Source organism: Petromyzon marinus, chromosome 22 (genome assembly GCF_048934315.1).
Source record: "Petromyzon marinus isolate PM22_M1 ecotype Great Lakes invasive population chromosome 22, UKy_Petmar_22M1.pri1.0, whole genome shotgun sequence".
NCBI lineage: Eukaryota > Metazoa > Chordata > Hyperoartia > Petromyzontiformes > Petromyzontidae > Petromyzon > Petromyzon marinus.
In genome coordinates this window covers 20,483,852-20,501,072 of record NC_133688.1, presented here as the reverse complement: position 1 = coordinate 20,501,072, position 17,221 = coordinate 20,483,852, and the positions used below count along the sequence as shown (strand labels likewise).

Below are 17,221 nucleotides of genomic sequence, written 5' to 3'. Positions count from 1 at the left end.
GCGAGTGAGTGGGTAATTGGGTGGGTAAGTGGTTGAGTGGATTAGTAGTTGAGTGGGTGAGTGAGTGGGTCGAGGCTCAAAAGAAAGCCGTCCCTTGATGTGGACCAATCAGTTTCAAGGATAATGCATATATTATCATAGTATGTGTTTTGTTTGCATTTTGACTGCAGGTATTGTGGTTAATGCAGACATGAATCCTTGTAAAAAGGTTTCAGTTTTGTTGCCAGAAAAAAAGGGGGAAAACCCTATTATTACATTTTGGTACTGGCAAAGGAGGTCTAATGAAGTGGTGAGGTTATTTGATATGAGCGGAACGATGCAAATGATCAAGGAGAATACCTGACGCAAGATTGACAAATATTGAGGAACTCTCAAAGCAGCTGTGCGGAACTTCTTGTAAAGTCCGCAGTCATCATCCACTTGTAGGGATCTGTCAAGGAGGACGTGGGGTCAGGAGGGCAGCCGTGTGGGGTCAGGAGGGCAGCCGTGTGGGGTCAGGAGGGCAGCCTTGTGGGGCTAGGAGGGCAGCCTTGTGGGGCTAGGAGGGCAGCCGTGTGGGGTCAGGAGGGCAGCCTTGTGGGGCTAGGAGGGCAGCCGTGTGGGGTCAGGAGGGCAGCCGTGTGGGGTCAGGAGGGCAGCCGTGTAGGATCAGGAGGGCAGCCTTGTGGGGCTAGGAGGGCAGCCGCGTGGGGTCAGGAGGGCAGCCGTGTGGGGCCAGGAGGGCAGCCGTGTGGGGTCAGGAGGGCAGCCGTGTGGGGTCAGGAGGGCAGCCGTGTGGGGCTAGGAAGGCAGCCGTGGGGGCTAGGAGGGCAGCCGTGTGGGATCAGGAGGGCAGCCGTGTGGGGTCAGGAGGGCAGCCGTGTGGGGTCAGGAGGGCAGCCGTGTGGGGCTAGGAAGGCAGCCGTGGGGGCTAGGAGGGCAGCCGTGTGGGGTCAGGAGGGCAGCCGTGGGGGCTAGGAGGGCAGCCGTGTGGGGCTAGGAAGGCCGCCGTGGGGGCTAGGAGGGCAGCCTTGTGCTGAGAGTGGAGGCAAACACACGCCGGGCTGGTCGAGGTGCCCCTCTGCTTTGTTGTTCACGCCGACGGACTCGCTGGCCACTCCGGACGGACCATCGCTCGGCTTTGGAGGGCGGTGACGCGGCGATCGCGCCACCTGGCGGCGAGCAGCGGCATCAGCACCGTCCTCGCGCGGCGCTGTCAAGTGCGCTTCTGCGGCCGTCGGGAACGCTCTTTCCTTCCGATATTAGGAAGCCGCCGGGGCTGTGCGCTTTCAAATCACCTGTATTGAAAACTCACTCCTTTAGAACTGCGTTGTGTTTAGTTTGTTGTTCCCTCGCACCTCCGATGAGCGCGGTTGTCTCCGTACCAACGCGGCAGAAGTTCAACACGCACACAATAGCTGCACAAAGCGATGACCACGCCAGATGTTTGAATGTTTTAATTTTATTTAATCATTGACAGATACACTAAATACATCTCGTGAATTAACTTCTGGCTGTTGTGGCCCACGGCTTTGCACAAATCAGATACGGAACCCACGGACCAGGCCAAGGAATCTCACAACCTGTGGGTACCACCTGAGGAGGTGGCATGGCTGTGCCACGCTTCCCATCCCTTCACGTGACCAATCAAAGTGAACGAATGGCGTTGATCACCGTTTCAAACGGGTGGGGGTTAATCAGCTGAAGTTCGCTCTCATTATTCGGAGCACGAATGCCATCGGTGAGACTCAACGTGTTGCTGGCGCTCCACGGCTAAGGAAGCAGCGTCAATGGCAGACCGAACGAGGCACAAAGCTTCAACAGAAACATGGAGGCGCCCTCCCCCCACTCTGACTGGTCTGGAGTTGAGATTCACCACCTGCCACGGAATGTTGCAAGTCAAGGATGGGCCCTGTACAGACACCAGCGGCGCCTGCCAACTACACGGACCTCAAGTACCTCCCCGATCTTCGCAAGCGAAGAACCAACCGGCGACTACCGAAGGGTCGGTACAGGATCGCTGGCCTGGCCCCGTGGGCTAAAACGGCACAACGTGACATCAGCGACAACAACAATAACAACAACTAACAACACCATCAGCAGTAACAGTCACAACGGAGAAGGCACGCACATGCGCACACCCAGACACGCGTGCACACAATAGATCCCTACCCCACCGGCAAAGTGTAGCCTGTAACAGACTGTTGGGGCAAGTGCTGTTAGCGAGCACATGTGGCACTGTCGCACACCAGGGCGTGGGTGTGGCCAACACCACGCCCGGCTGCCTTTGTCTCCCCCGGTAGTGATGTTTACACATCGCACCAGGTACTCATTTGATACTGTGTCGACTTAGTGGGGGGCCCAGGACCTGGTTCAAATCATCGTCACTGGTGTTGGCCGTGATGTTGATCTTGACACAGGCGCACACTGTCATCACAGCGCGGTCGTGCATGAGTTGCACTCCGTTTAACACGTCGGCTGGATGTTTTAACTCACCATTGCATCTTGACGCGTTAGTTCCTTGATTTTGTAATGCGTCCCCCCCCCCCCCACTGGCGGAATCTCACCGAAGCACAACAACAACAGCAGCCGCTGCCTCCGCGACAACAACAACGAGGAGGAGCAGGAGGGGCGATGGATGGCGACCTCGCGCGCGCCAAGAGAGCGGCCGAGGAATCTGAAGCATCGCGGGACGCCTCCCCCACTCGACGTTCTCCTGACGGGGGTTACCCTCGCACCACTTTAACACGTCGTAGTGGTTGGTGGTCGTGGTAGCAGGAGGAGGGTTTCGCGAACAATTTTATCCATGATAAATATTTTTTGGCTTTGGGTGAGATCGCGTAAATAAGAATGTGTTGTCACAACCGCCACCACCCGAGGGCACAGCCGCGCGTGGCACCGCGAGGGGGCGTACGGCCCCTCGCGGTGCCACGCAGGGCCCCACGCAGGGTCTCACGCACGCGGCCGCGAACTCGCTGGTGTTGGAGTCGATCTCAAAACCACCACAGGAGCCCAACTTAAGTGAGATGGATTTTGTTTTGTTTTAGTCCAGCCATTAGTGAGCTTGGTAACAACACTACTAGTAATAATTATAATAAAGTGGTAGTTCTGTGTACGGCAAAACCCTCCCTCTCGCCAGTTTAGCTTTCGCGGTTTCGCCGTTGAAACGAGTCGTGGTGCAGAGCGCGTGAACCATTCGCGGTTGACTGCGAGAATCCGTCACGCGTCGCGACTCGCTGCTTGCGAGATGATGGGGGGTTGATGCGGGGGGGTTGTCGTGGGGGTGTCGTGGGGGTGCCTCTGGAGTTTGCGGATCGCGTAACGCCCGCTACGGGCAAGGGTTTGCTGTGTCGCGTCGACGTTCACGCAATTTTGCATCGGACAATCGCAGAGTAGGAACCACAGACCGAGCTGGAAGGCTGCAGCCAGGCGGTGCGCCGGCGTTACCAACGCTCGCTCTGCAGTTCTCTACGTCCTAAGATGTTTCAAGGCAATTCGCAGCGAGTGATTATTTTACACGTGGGAGGAAAGCGCGCGCACCCGGAGAAAACTCACGCATGCGAGGGGGCAACACTCTATCCCGCCATACAGAAGGGACATGCGTTACGAGTCCACACTTCGCTGTGCTACGTTCAGCTGGCGAGCCAGGGGTACCTCCTCGATGCGCACGGGAAGGTAGTGTCGTGATATTTTGGCATTCATGCGGTGATCCACCAACCCTCGCTGCCTCCCCCACCACGGTGCTGGATTGTAAGCAGGCACGTGTGCGTATCCACCACCGCCACCCGGCTTGGCCAAGGTCATGGATTCGAAACTCGGATTCGAAGCCAGGATCTAAGCGTCTCTGTGAGCCAGGGAGGCCACCTCTGTGATGACGACGACGACACGGGCAAAACACTTCGGCTCACTGAACACTGAACACGTGGTGTTGTGACGGAGCGGGGACTGTGACCTTTGAAAGTGAAAAAGAAAAATCTGGAAAAACCTGGGGATGGGAGTAGAGTTAGAAGTAGATTAGGATCTGGCTGGCTAGTGTGGTTAGGGTTAGGAGTAAAGTCTTGGTGGTTAGTGTAGTTATGGCTCGTGTGTGGCTGGGTGGTTAGTGTGGTTAGAGGTTAGGACTCGTGTCTGGCTGGCTAATGTGCTTAGAGTTAAGGTTCGTGTCTGGGTGGTTCGTGTGGTTAGGGCTCGGGCTAGAGTCTGGCTGGCTAATGTGGTTATTGTTAAGGCTTGTGTCTGGGTGCTTCGTGTGGTTAGGGCTAGGGTTAGAGTCTGGTTGGCTAATGTGGTTATTGTTAAGGCTCGTGTCTAGGTGCTTCGTGTGGTTAGGGCTCGGGCTAGAGTCTGGCTGGCTAATGTGGTTATTGTTAAGGCTTGTGTCTGGGTGCTTCGTGTGGTTAGGGCTCGGGTTAGAGTCTGGCTAGCTAATGTGGTTATTATTAAGGCTTGTGTCTGGGTGGTTCGTGTGGTTAGGGCTCGGGCTAGAGTCTGGCTGGCTAATGTGGTTATTATTAAGGCTCGTGTCTGGGTGCTTCGTGTGGTTAGGGCTCGTGTGTGGGCGGCGTTCGGGGCGCTGCCTTCTTCTCGATGCTCCCGTTTGCACCCGGGCCGTCTCGCTCCGTCAGCGTGGGCCTCCGGCCGTCTGCCGTCCGGCGGCCTCGCGCCCCGGCTCCCCCTGCGGGCCGGGCCCCCCCTGCGTGAGGGCGGCGGCGACGCGCAGCACCTGGGCCCAGGCGAAGGCGACGTCGTGGCTGCGCGTGCGGCTCGAGCAGACGGCGAAGCGCAGCACGAAGCGGCCGTGCAGGCGCGAGGGGACGAGGTGCACGGCGCGCTCGCCGTTGATGTCCTTGAGCAGCGTCTCGTTGAGGTCGTCCGGGCCCTGCAGGAGGCGGCCGCCACCAAACAGAGACAAAGATCGCGCGTGTGGCCTGGAACAGACTGTAGGGGCAAGTGCTGTTAGCGAGCACCTATGAAGGCCGGCACGGTGGGACACGACGGGGTGGGTGGCCAGCACCACGCCCGGCCGCCTTTGTCTCCGCAGTGGCGATGTTTACACATCGCACCAGATATTCATTTGAGGCAGAGTCGACCTAGGGGAGGCCCAGAACTGGTTTCGGAAAATCGTTACCAGTGTTGGCTGCAAGCGGGAATCGAACTCGGGTCACCGAGTTAATCGTACAATTCGAGAACCGTCACGCTACCCCCCCACCCCCCACCACCCCCCACCCACCACCACCCCCCCACCATCACCCCCCCACCACCACCCCCCCACCACCACCCCCCCACCACCACCTCTCCACCCCCCCAACACCGCCCCCCCACGGCGGTGGCAGCAAAGTGAAAGCGCTCACGCACGCTAACAAATGATTGGACAGACAACCCCGGGCACCCCCTGTGAGGTCACGCGACGTCACCGCCGCGTCGTCCGCAATTCTTGCGGTCGCGCCGTGACGTCAGCGGCACGGGGCCGGCGCGGCTCGGTTGTGCCGGTGGAGACGGCCTAGGGGAGGGGCGAACCTTGAGACGGAAGCAGACGAGGCCGAGGACGACCGTGGCACACACCTCGAACCTCTCGTCCGCCCGCACCAGCGCCTCGAACTCGTGGGCGAGACGCACTTGCTGTGACACGGCGAGAGGGGAGCCACGGGGAGGGGAGATGTCACCACAGCTCCCTCTCTCCTCCACCACCACGGCCTCCTCAAATCGCGCACCGTCGCATTTCAGACGATCCAAAATGCCGCCGCCAGACTTCTCGCCGGCACTCGCGAGCGACACCTCGACTCGGATCCCTCCGCACGAGGTCACCCTTAGCGTCTCCAAGATCCTCCATGGGCTCCCTCCAGCACACCTTCCCCCTCTCATCTCACTCTACTCCCCTCCACGCACTCTCCTACCTCTCCCTCTCATCTCACTCCACTCCCCTCCACGCACTCTCCTACCTCTCCCCTCTCATCTCACTCCACTCCCCTCCACGCACTCTCCTACCTCTCCCCTCTCATCTCACCTCCACGCACTCTCCCCATCTCCTTTCACATCGCTTCACTGACCGTGATTCAAACTCTTGCTATGTCCCATCGCTCATATCGATTCATTTGCCTTAACAGCCACAACTCAGAGGCAAAATGCCAGCAAACTGTTGTCGATGATTCATCCACCTCTGGAGAACGGGATAAGGATGGGGGTGATAATTGGTGTAATTATTACTCGGGCTAGGTGGAGTCACTAATTAGTGGCGGGGGGGGGGGGGGGGAGGTCTAATCGATACTCAATGTCCCGAGTGGCCACAGAGAAGAGTCATTTCGGTTCTCATTCGTGGTTGTGTGGTCTCAGGTTTATGTTGTTGTATGTGTGTTTATATGTAAGTGTGTGTGTGTGTTTATATGTGTGTGTTTATATGTAAGTGTGTGTGTGTTTATATGTAAGTGTGTGTGTTTATATGTAAGTGTGTGTGTGTGTTTATATGTGTGTGTTTATATGTGTGTGTTTATATGTGTGTGTGTTTATATGTAAGTGTGTGTTTATATGTAAGTGTGTGTGTGTTTATATGTAAGTGTGTGTGTTTATATGTGTGTGTGTGTGTTTATATGTGAGTGTGTATATATGTGAGTGTGTATGTGTTTATATGTGTGTGTGTTTATATGTGAGTGTGTGTGTTTATATGTGTGTGTTTATATGTGAGTGTGTGTGTGTTTCTATGTAAGTGTGTGTGTTTATATGTGAGTGTGTGTGTTTATACGTGTGTGTGTGTCTGTTTATATGTGAGTGTGTATGTGATTATATGTAAGTGTGTGTGTTTATATGTGAGTGTGTATGTGTGTGTGTTTATATGTGTGTGTTTATGTGAGTGTGTATGTGTTTATATGTGAGTGTGTTTGTTTATATGTGAGTGTGTGTATTTATATGTAAGTGTGTATGTGTGTGTGTGTGTTTATACGAGGACCCCCTTAATGGAACATCTTCGCCGGTTAGAAACATTTAGGCTGGCCTGCCTACGATCCATCCTGGGTTTAACCAGGCTGGATTGTGTGAGGAGCTCACAAATCCTTGAAAGATCTGGGCAAGGTCCCATCGGTGAGCTCCTCCGGCAGGCAAGGCTGCGTTGGCTGGGTCATGTAGCCCGCATGCCCAGCCACCGCATGCCGAAACAGCTTTTGTTCAGCCGGATCAAGGGGGCTAAACGGGCGCGGCACGGGCTAGAGAAGAGATGGAGTGATGTGGTACAGGAGGACGTGGAGCTGAGTGGACTTGCCGATGACTGGTACCAGCGGTGGCAAGATCAACCTCTGTGGAAGAGGCTCGTGAAGGACGCTACTGGGCAGTTGGAGGCAGTCGCCCTCCAACAACAACGGAGGGTGGAGGAGCGACGCTCACAACAACGAGCGGAGCGCCGGGTGGCTAAAGCACAGCAGGTTGGCACAGTAGGGGGCACAGGTGGTGCATTAGCCAGGCATCTGAGTCAGTCGACCTGTGGCACCTGGGTCTGCCCCATGACCTCCTGCCAGCGGGCGTTCGACACTTCACGCGGCCTCAAGGTGCACATGGCCTGGCACAAGCGTCGTGGTGACGTCACCGCCACTTAGTAGCGAATGGCGGTTGTTGTTTATATGTGAGTGTGTATGTGTTTATATGTAAGTGTGTATGTGTGTGTGTTTATATGTGAGTGTGTGTGTTTATATGTAAGTGTGTATGTGTGTGTTTATATGTAAGTGTGTGTGTATGTGTGTGTGTTTATATGTGATGGGGAGCGATAGTGTAGCGGTTAGCACGCTGCGCTATGAACCTGGCGACCCGGGTTCGATTCCCGCTCACGGCCAACACCAGTGACGATTATCTGAACCGGTCCCGGGCCTCCCCTAGGTCGACTCAGCCTCAAATGAGTACCTGGTGCGGTGTGTAAACATTGCCACTAGGGAGACAAAGGCGGTCGGGCGTGGTGCTGGCCACCCACCCCCTCGTGTACCGTTCCGGCCTTCATAGGTGCTCGCTAACAGCACTTGCCCCTACAGTCTGTTAAGGCTATATGGGGGATCATTGTCATTGTTTATATGTGAGTGTGTGTGTGTTTATATGTAAGTGTATGTGTGTGTATTTATATACGAGTGTGTGTGTGTTTATATGTAAGTGTATGTGTGTGTGTTTATATGTAAGTGTGTGTGTATGCGAGTGTGTGTGTGTTTATATGTAAGTGTATGTGTGTGTGTTTATATGTGAGTGTGTGTGTCCGGCAAAAACAACCCCCTACCTCCTCGCGGTGCCGGACGGGCAACTCTGTCGTGGACAGTGCTGTGGCGGGAGGTCCAATTTTGATTGGCTCCTCCCCTCATGGCATATGTGTCCACCACAGGGGCTAAACGGGGTGCGAGGGGCTGGTAACCCCTCCACCTTCAATTAATTACCACTAAACCACGAGTTAAACTGAAATATGTAACTAATAAGCTTGTGCCGGAGGCCCCGGGGGGCCAGGCGTCCATGACGTCTCCTGGCCAAACCCCAATTGGCGGAGCCAGGAGATTGAATATCTACCCTCGGGGCTCCTCCAGAAACAACGAAAAGCCACTACGGGTGGCCACGTGGAATGTTCGAACGCTCACTGCGGAGGAGAGGCTGCCACTCCTCTGTCGGGAGCTGGACCGGTACCGCCTAAATCTGTGTGGCATTCAGGAGGTCCGGTGGACCGGCTCTTGCTCCTGCCACCATGAGGGGTGGACAGTCCTCTACTCGGGGCAGCAGACTGCCAAACAACAGGGTGTGGCTCTTCTTTTGAACAAAAGAATGAAGGGGGCGTGGGAGCGTGCTGGTGAGGTGTGGGAAGCTGTAAGTCCCAGGCTACTTTGGGCTCGCCTTCCCATCAACCGGAGGCGAGGAATGGTGGTCGTGGTCACTTATGCTCCCACCGAAGATGAACATCCGTGGAGGGATGCAGGCAAAGCCGATGAGTCAGATGCCTTCTATGACCTCCTGTCACAGGTGCTGGCTAAAGTGGCCCCTCGGGATAGAGTCATCATGTTGGGTGACTTCAATGCCCGAGTTGATCATGATACTGGCACCTGGTCTGGAGTGATTGGAGGGCATGGGCCAGATCAGCTCAATAACAACGGTAGGAGGCTGCTAGATTTTTGTGCAGCCCATGGGCTTGTAATTACCAACACGCTTTTCTGGCATCGGAGCATCCATACAACATAATGGATGCATGCCGGGTCCAAGCAAGAACATCTGCTGGACTACATAGTGACGGACCAACGGATGCGAGCCCATGTCCTTGACACCAGGGCCTACCGTGGAGCTGATCTGCCCTCTGACCATCGACTAGTCATCTGTAAGATGCGCCTGCCATTATTCCTCTCCGGTGGTGGGTGTACACCCAGGACCCCATTCCAACCTAAAGTGGCCTGGTCTCAGTTATCTGATGAAAGTTGCAAGCGAGAATTGCATCATCGCTTGCGGCTGGGATTGGCATCGTCCCCGACTCCTCCTGATGTCGAGGGTAAATGGGCGAGGTTTAGGACTGTGACTCATGCAGCTGCAATAGCTGCTTTGGGTACGCGGTCCAGACCTCCCCAGAGACCCTGGCTGACAGAAGAGGTGTTCAGGATGGTTGAGAAAAAGCGACAGGCCCACTGTCATCGGCTACAGAATCCCACGTCAGAGAATGAGGAGGCTTACCGCAGCCTTCGCTCGGAGGTTCGGAGAGCCGTGAGGCGCTGCAAGGATGGGTGATGGTCGCGGGTTGCTGAGGAGATGCAGTCTGCCTCAGTGGCCCGTGATCACAAATCTCTATTTAACTCCATCAAAAAAGTAATCTGCAGCGCCACACCTATTACCATCATTAGGGGAAAAAAACGGTGATCCAATCTCCGACCCCCAGGAACAGGTTTGCAGATTTGCTGAGCATTTCTGTGAGGTCCTGGGGGAGGGAAAATCCCTCAGCCAGGAAAACAACGTGGCACAAAGTGAGGATGACCCTGCTGAGGGTGCGGTGCCTCAAATATTGGAAGAAGTCACCGCCTGTGAGTGGCTGGCTGAGGTGCCATCTGTTGAGGAAGTACTGAAGGCGATCCGGAGTCTGAGACCAGGAAAGGCAGCGGGCAGAGATGGTCTCCCAAGCGAAATGCTGAGGGAGGGCGGCATTTGTGCACAGACTGCCCTATATGACATCATAACAACAGTCTGGACCACTGGACGGGTTCCGCAGAATTGGAAGGATGCCCTGGTGGTCCCCCTTTTTAAGAAGGGGGACCACACAGACTGTAACAACTACAGGGGCATCTCACTCCTCAGTGTGCCGGGAAAGGTTCTGGCAAGGATTATTCAACATCGCCTTGCCAGGCACGCTGAGGAGAGGCTTGCGGAGCCCCAATGCGGTTTCAGGAAAGGGCGGTCCTGCACAGATGCCATATTTTCTGTCCGTCTGCTACAGCAGAGGTGTAGGGAATTCCAACAAGACCTACATCTCTGCTTTATTGGCCTGGTCAAGGCCTATGATACCATCAGTAGGCCTGGGCTCTGGGTTGTTCTTCGTGCTTTTGGAGTACCTGACCCTCTGCTCACGATCATTAAGGACCTTCATGATAGTAAGCGGGCCCGGGTAAAACTACGTGCCCGGGAGTCGGAGCCATTCCCTGTTAACCTTGGGGTGCGACAGGGATGTCCTCTGGCTCCCACATTATTTAACATCTATTTTGACCACGTAGTTCGTGAAGCCTTCAATAGCTGTACCGGGGGAATCTCCATATGGTACAGATATAATGGGAGGCTGATCGACGCCCGGGTGCGGTCAAGGGATGGCTCCCTATTGCTCAACCACGTTATGTATGCTGATGATTTGGTAATAGCTGCTCATTCAGAGGAGGAGTTGGAGACGCTGCTGCTGAGTCTGGAGCGTGCCACTAAGAGGTGGGGCCTTACCATCAGCCCCACCAAAACTAAGCACCTGCCTGGGCATTTTGTACCATCGGACACTCCACCCCCACAACTCCCAATCGGTGATGGGGCAGTTGTGGAGAGAGTGGAGAGTTTCCCATACCTGGGCAGTGTGCTTATGACTGGCTCCAGTTTAACAGCAGAGGTCTCACTCCGAATCAGTCGAGTGGCAATATCTTTAAATCGGTTGCGTAACGCTGTGTGGAAGCTACCTGGTCTGTCGCTCCGCACTAAGCTTCAGGTCTTCTCGGCCACGGTCATTCCCTCCCTTCTCTACGCTTGCGAAACGTGCACCCCCCTAATGGAACATCTTCGCCAGTTAGAAACATTTAGGCTGGCCTGTCTACGATCCATCCTGGGTTTAACCAGACTGGATTGTGTGAGGAGCTCACAAATCCTTGAAAGATCTGGGCAAGGTCCCATCGGTGAGCTCCTCCGGCGGGGAAGGCTGCGATGGCTGGGTCATGTTGCCCGCATGCCCAGCCACCGCATGCCGAAACAGCTTTTGTTAGGCCGGATCGAGGGGGCTAAGCGGGCGCGGCACAGGCTAGAGAAGAGATGGAGTGATGTGGTACAGGAGGACGTCGAGCTGAGTGGACTTGCCGATTGACTGGTACCAGCGGTGTCAAGATCGGCCTCTGTGGAGGAGGCTCGTGAAGGACGCTACTGGGCAGTTGGAGGTAGTCGCCCTCCAACAACAACAGAGGGCGGAGGAGCGACGCTCACAACAACGAGCGGAGCGCCGGGTGGCTAAAGCACAGCAGGTTGGCACAGTAGGGGGCACAGTAGGGGACACAGGTGGTGCATCAGCCAGTCATCTCAGTCAGTCGACCCGTGGCACCTGGGTCTGCCCCGTGACCTCCTGCGAGCGGGCGTTCGACACTTCACGTGGCCTCAGGGTGCACATAGCCTGGCACAAGCGTCGTGGTGACGTCACCGCCACTTAGTGGCGAATGGCGGTTGTTGTGTGTGTGTGTTTATATGTTAGTGGATGTGTGTGTGTTTATATGTAAGTGTGTGTGTATGTGTGTGTTTATATGTAAGTGTGTGTGTATGTGTGTGTTTATATGTTAGTGTGTACATGCGTGCTGTATGTTTGACTGATCAAGGTGCTGTCCGCTGCTTGAATGTCATAAGCCCGAGCAGCTGTAGGTCCATGGGAGAGAGAGAAGTGCAGTGACATTTGCAAATGTCAGACGCGGAGAGGCAATCGCTGATGGAGCCACGATAGAGCCTCGCGCAAAAACACAAAACCCTCCCTCCTCCCCCAACCCCCCTCCAACCCCCCTCCCTGCCCCCCAAATAAATCGAATTACAGCAATGTCGAGACGAACGACGAGGAGCGAACGTCGACATCGGGCCAGCGAGGGAGCTTAGCGGGAGCCAGGGGGCTACGAGACGCCCGGGACGGGCTGGGCGGTGGGACGGACGGATTAGCGGATGGACAAATACGGACAAAGAAAGATAGAAGTTATGGGTGGGTGGACAGGTCACGGTGGACGGAGGGACAGACGGATGGACAGACTTGAGCGTGGACAGATGGACGCACGGACAGGTGCTCGATCGAGACGGAGAGATGGACAGACAGAAGGGAGAGAGATATACACGGGCAAGACAAAGATGCCCTGTTTAGCCTCAATAGACTGTTGGGGCAAGTGCTGTTAGCGAGCATATATGAAGGCCGGCACGGCGCACGAGGGGGTGGGTGACCAACGCCACGCTCGGCCGCCTTTGTCACCCAAAGTGGAGATGTCGCACCAGGTACTTATTTGAGGCTGAGTCGACCTAGGGGAGGGCCCAGGACCGGTTGAAATTAATCGTCAATGGTGTTGGTGGTGGGCTGGAATCGAACTGGGGGGGGGGGCTGGGTTGGCACCATCACTCCCCACACAGAGGCAGGCACAGGCTGCTAGGATCCCGTAAATAAACGATGGGCCCCCACTCTTGCTGCTGCTGTTTTTGTTGCGGCTGTAGCTTACCTTGCGCACGTGCTCCTGCAGTCCCTCGACCCCGTAGAGCCGCATCACGAACCACAGCTTGAGCGAGCGGAAGCGCCGGCCCAACGGGATCTGCCAGTGCTGGGGGGAGCGAGACACGGGGGCAGGGTCAGAGTGAGACACGGGGCCAGGGTCAGAGTGAGACACGGGGGCAGGGTCAGAGTGAGACACGGGGCCAAGGTCAGAGTGAGACACGGGGGCAGGGTCAGAGTGAGACACGGGGCCAGGGTCAGAGAGAGACACGGGGCCAGGGTCAGAGTGAGACACGGGGCCAGGGTCAGAGTGAGACACGGGGCCAGGGTCAGAGTGAGACACGTGGTGGTGAGGTAGTGAGACACGTGGTGGTGAGGTAGTGAGACACGTGGTGGTGAGGGAGTGAGACACGGGGTGGTGAGGGAGTGAGACCGTGGTGGTGAGGGAGTGAGACACGTGGTGGTGAGGGAGTGAGACACGCGGTGGTGAGGGAGTGAGACACGCGGTGGTGAGGGAGTGAGACACGTGGTGGTGAGGGAGTGAGACACGTGGTGGTGGTGAGGGAGTGAGACACGTGGTGGTGGTGAGGGAGTGAGACACGCGGTGGTGAGGGAGTGAGACACGCGGTGGTGAGGGAGTGAGACCGTGGTGGTGAGGTGGTGAGGTAGTGAGACACGTGGTGGTGAGGGAGTGAGACACGTGGTGGTGAGGGAGTGAGACACGTGGTGGTGAGGGAGTGAGACACGTGGTGGTGAGGGAGTGAGACACGTGGTGGAGAGGGAGTGAGACACGTGGTGGTGAGGGAGTGAGACACGGGGTGGTGAGGGAGTGAGACACGTGGTGGTGAGGGAGTGAGACACGTGGTGGTGAGGGAGTGAGACACGGGGTGGTGAGGGAGTGAGACACGAGGGAGTGAGACACGTGGTGGTGAGGGAGTGAGACACGGGGATGCAGAGACGAGTAATTCGTTGTTCTCAGTCACAAATTGTTACTGAACATTTAAATTACCATATAGGAGGAATTAATTATAATAGTTTTACCCTGTAATCCGTAATGAGTCCTGCTCACATCAGCACAGAAAAGAAGAATAGAATTAACAGCATTGTTATTTTGAAATACATCATTGGTAGAAGGAGGTGGGATGGGCTTAATAATGATAGTGAAGTACGTTGTGATGGAATGGATGAGCGAACGAGGTGGCCACAGCGCGGATTTCATTTCTCATCGAATCTTTTCCTGAGCCACCCAACCCGCATCATCTCCCGACAGCGAAGGAGAGCGGTGGCGGCGGTGGTGGGGGGAAATATTTTCTGGAGCTCAGCCCCGGCCAGCTCCGGCTGACATGAAGCCGCGGCGGTGAGGCGTGAGGGCTGCGGCTGGAACCTCACCCGACTCCTGGTGATCGTGTTGCAGGTACAGTGGTTCCATCTTGAAGGCGCTGATGAGGTCTGCCTTGCTCTTCACCCTGCACGACAAGAGAGGTTGGCTGGGTGATGGACGTATACAGCCACCCTCTCTCCCCCTCCCTCTTTCTCTTGCATCGATTCACTGCTGGATGAGGGCCTTCTTACGCCGCGCGGGTCCAAGCGGCTATGAGACCACGTGGTTTCAGCAGAGTTGGTCGAACAGAGTGGAGCAACAAGGGCGTCAAGAATAAACTCCTCATCCGAGACACACACATCATCACCGCACCTCCTCAAGGCGTTGATCCTCGTCCCCCCTCCTCCCCCTCGAGGACGCAGGGGGAACCATCAACAACCGCATCAGAACATCAGCAGCAGCAGCAGGCCGATGCGCACACGGCCTCCGTGAGTGTAACATTGACGACGCGAACCACGGCAGTAGTGGCGATTGTGGCTTCGCACCTCCGCTTAGCGCGGTTGGCTACGTGTGGTGCCAAAGTAGTTCAGCATACACACTATGGGGCCATGAGTAAACTCATCGTGACCCATAGAGATACACTGAAGACAAGGCACAGTGGTGCGATTGTGGCCATGCAACCGGACCACCCAGTTAGCCCGCTGTGCTCTGCGCTCCTACGGAGGAGGAACGGCGACACGACACAGAGGGAGAAGAGTAGGAAGAGCGGAACGACGCGAACTCTCTCTCTCTCTGCTGAAGCCCTCCCGTCGTGGCCAGCAGCAGCAGCACCTCGACATTGGCATCGAGCTCCTGAGCCGCATTGCCGTACGCAATAATACAACAGCAGAGGTTGGCGAAGGCTGGGACCATCGACGTGGGAGCATAGTACAGTCCAATATGTTCAAGATGTACTCGCGCAGCCCCGAGCTGTCCAGTTTAATGAAGGGCGATGCCTAAGGGGGGCCACCAGGTGGCGTGAGATTGACGAGTGGTGGCGTGAGATTGACGAGTGGAGGCGTGACATTAACGAGTGGTGGCGTGAGATTGACGAGTGGTGGCGTGAGATTGACGAGTGGTGGCGTGAGATTGACGAGTGGTGGCGTGAGATTGACGAGTGGAGGCGTGACATTGACGAGTGGTGGCGTGAGATTGACGAGTGGTGGCGTGAGATTGACGAGTGGTGGCGTGAGATTGACGAGTGGTGGCGTGAGATTGACGAGTGGTGGCGTGAGATTGACGAGTGGTGGCGTGAGATTGACGAGTGGTGGCGTGAGATTGACGAGTGGTGGCGTGAGATTGACGAGTGGTGGCGCGCAAAACATTTCGTGGCCGATGTCTTTACAAGTCGCTCGATCTGCAAAACATCACTCTAGCCGCAGAGTGACGGGTCACTCTAGCCGCAGAGTGACGGGTCACTCTAGCCGGAGAGTGACGGGTCACGTTAGCCGCAGAGTGACGGGTCACTTTAGCTGCAGAGTGACGGGTCACTCGAGCCGCAGAGTGACGGGTCACTCTAGCCGCAGAGTGACGGGTCACTCTAGCCGCAGAGTGACGGGTTACTCTAGCCGCAGAGTGACGGGTCACTCTAGCCGCAGAGTGACGGGTCACTCTAGCCGCAGAGTGACGGGTCACTCTAGCCGGAGAGTGACGGGTCACGTTAGCTGCAGAGTGACGGGTTACTCTAGCCGCAGAGTGACGGGTCACTCGAGCCGCAGAGTGACGTGTTACTTTAGCCGCAGAGTGACGTGTTACTTTAGCCGCAGAGTGACAGGTTACTCTAGCCGCAGAGTGACGTGTTACTCTAGCCGCAGAGTGACGTGTTACTCTAGCCACAGAGTGACGGGTCACGTTAGCCGTAGAGTGACGGGTTACTTTAGCCGCAGAGTGACGGGTTACTCTAGCCGCAGAGTGACGGGTCACTTTAGCCGCAGAGTGACGTGTTACTTTAGCCGCAGAGTGACAGGTTACTTTAGCTGCAGAGTGACGGGTTACTCTAGCCGCAGAGTGACGGGTTACTTTAGCCGCAGAGTGACGGGTTACTCTAGCCGCAGAGTGACAGGTTACTTTAGCTGCAGAGTGACGGGTTACTTTAACCGCAGAGTGACGGGTTACTGCTTCATCCTTTGGCCTTCAATTCATCTTCGGAGCAGCTCGCCTAATTTATATAAAGCACAAAACACAATTAGTGCAGTGGTGGTGGAGGTGAGACGATGCATCAACTCAGATCTCAGGCTGAGTGTGTTTGGGGGGGGGGCGGGCGTTCAGATCGCGCGAGGCGCCTGTGGGGTGCCGCCTTGTCCCGCCGCGCTTCACGGGAAATGTTCACTGCGCGTTTCCCAAATCGTTCAGGATGGCCATTTTTGGTTGTTGTTGTTGTTTTTGCAAATAAAAAATGTTGGCGATGTCTGGCCGTGACGCCGACACACGTGGCCTGCTCTCTTGTCGAACGACGTCACAGGATGTTGTTGTTGTTGTTGTTGTTTTTGCGGTTGACGTCCGCGCACGTGAGGCAGACCACGCGCAGCGTTCACGAGGGGTAACGTTGCGCCAAACGTTGGGGGCAACGTTACGCCAACGTCCACCTGTTTACTGGGTAAAGTGAGGAGGAGTGTGGGGTGATGGGGCGGTGAGGAAGTGAGATCGGAGGGATTGGAGGCAACTTGAGCCGTGGATCTGCCCTTGGGCTCAGAGCGAGCGAGACAGAGAGTCGGATAGACTCTGCGATCAGCCACATCTGAAATGTTCCGCGGCTGAACAAATAATCGATAGACGAACGACTTGCTAGGGCAAACGCCGCAATCACGTGTCGATCGCCGCAATCACGTGTCGATCGCCGCAATCACGCGTCGATCGCCGCAATTACGTGACCCCCAATTGCGGAGCGATCACCACGCAAATTGGCGAGCGTCGCTTGCGAATCTGACGTGGCAGAGTCCATGGGGGAGGGGAGGGGGGGGTGGACCATACTTCACCACACTGGAGAGTATAGA

The 17,221-nt window shown here is 56.0% G+C and overlaps 1 protein-coding gene across 3 annotated transcripts in view; it reads right to left on the bottom strand.

The window, feature by feature from the left end:
* Positions 1 to 1,425: 1,425 nt before the first annotated feature.
* LOC116944847 (aromatic-L-amino-acid decarboxylase) overlaps positions 1,426 to 17,221 on the bottom strand; it is a 44,909-nt gene continuing 29,113 nt past the window's right edge. For all 3 annotated transcript variants that reach the window (XM_076068843.1, XM_032958656.2, XM_032958655.2), the window contains 5 exons: positions 14,258 to 14,334; positions 13,910 to 13,929; positions 12,879 to 12,977; positions 5,497 to 5,598; positions 1,426 to 4,858 (listed from right to left, as the gene is read on the bottom strand). In XM_076068843.1, coding sequence (XP_075924958.1) covers positions 4,601 to 4,858; positions 5,497 to 5,598; positions 12,879 to 12,977; positions 13,910 to 13,929; positions 14,258 to 14,334 — 556 coding nt within the window. In that variant the 3' untranslated portion in view covers positions 1,426 to 4,600. The remainder of the gene's footprint in view (positions 4,859 to 5,496; positions 5,599 to 12,878; positions 12,978 to 13,909; positions 13,930 to 14,257; positions 14,335 to 17,221) is intronic.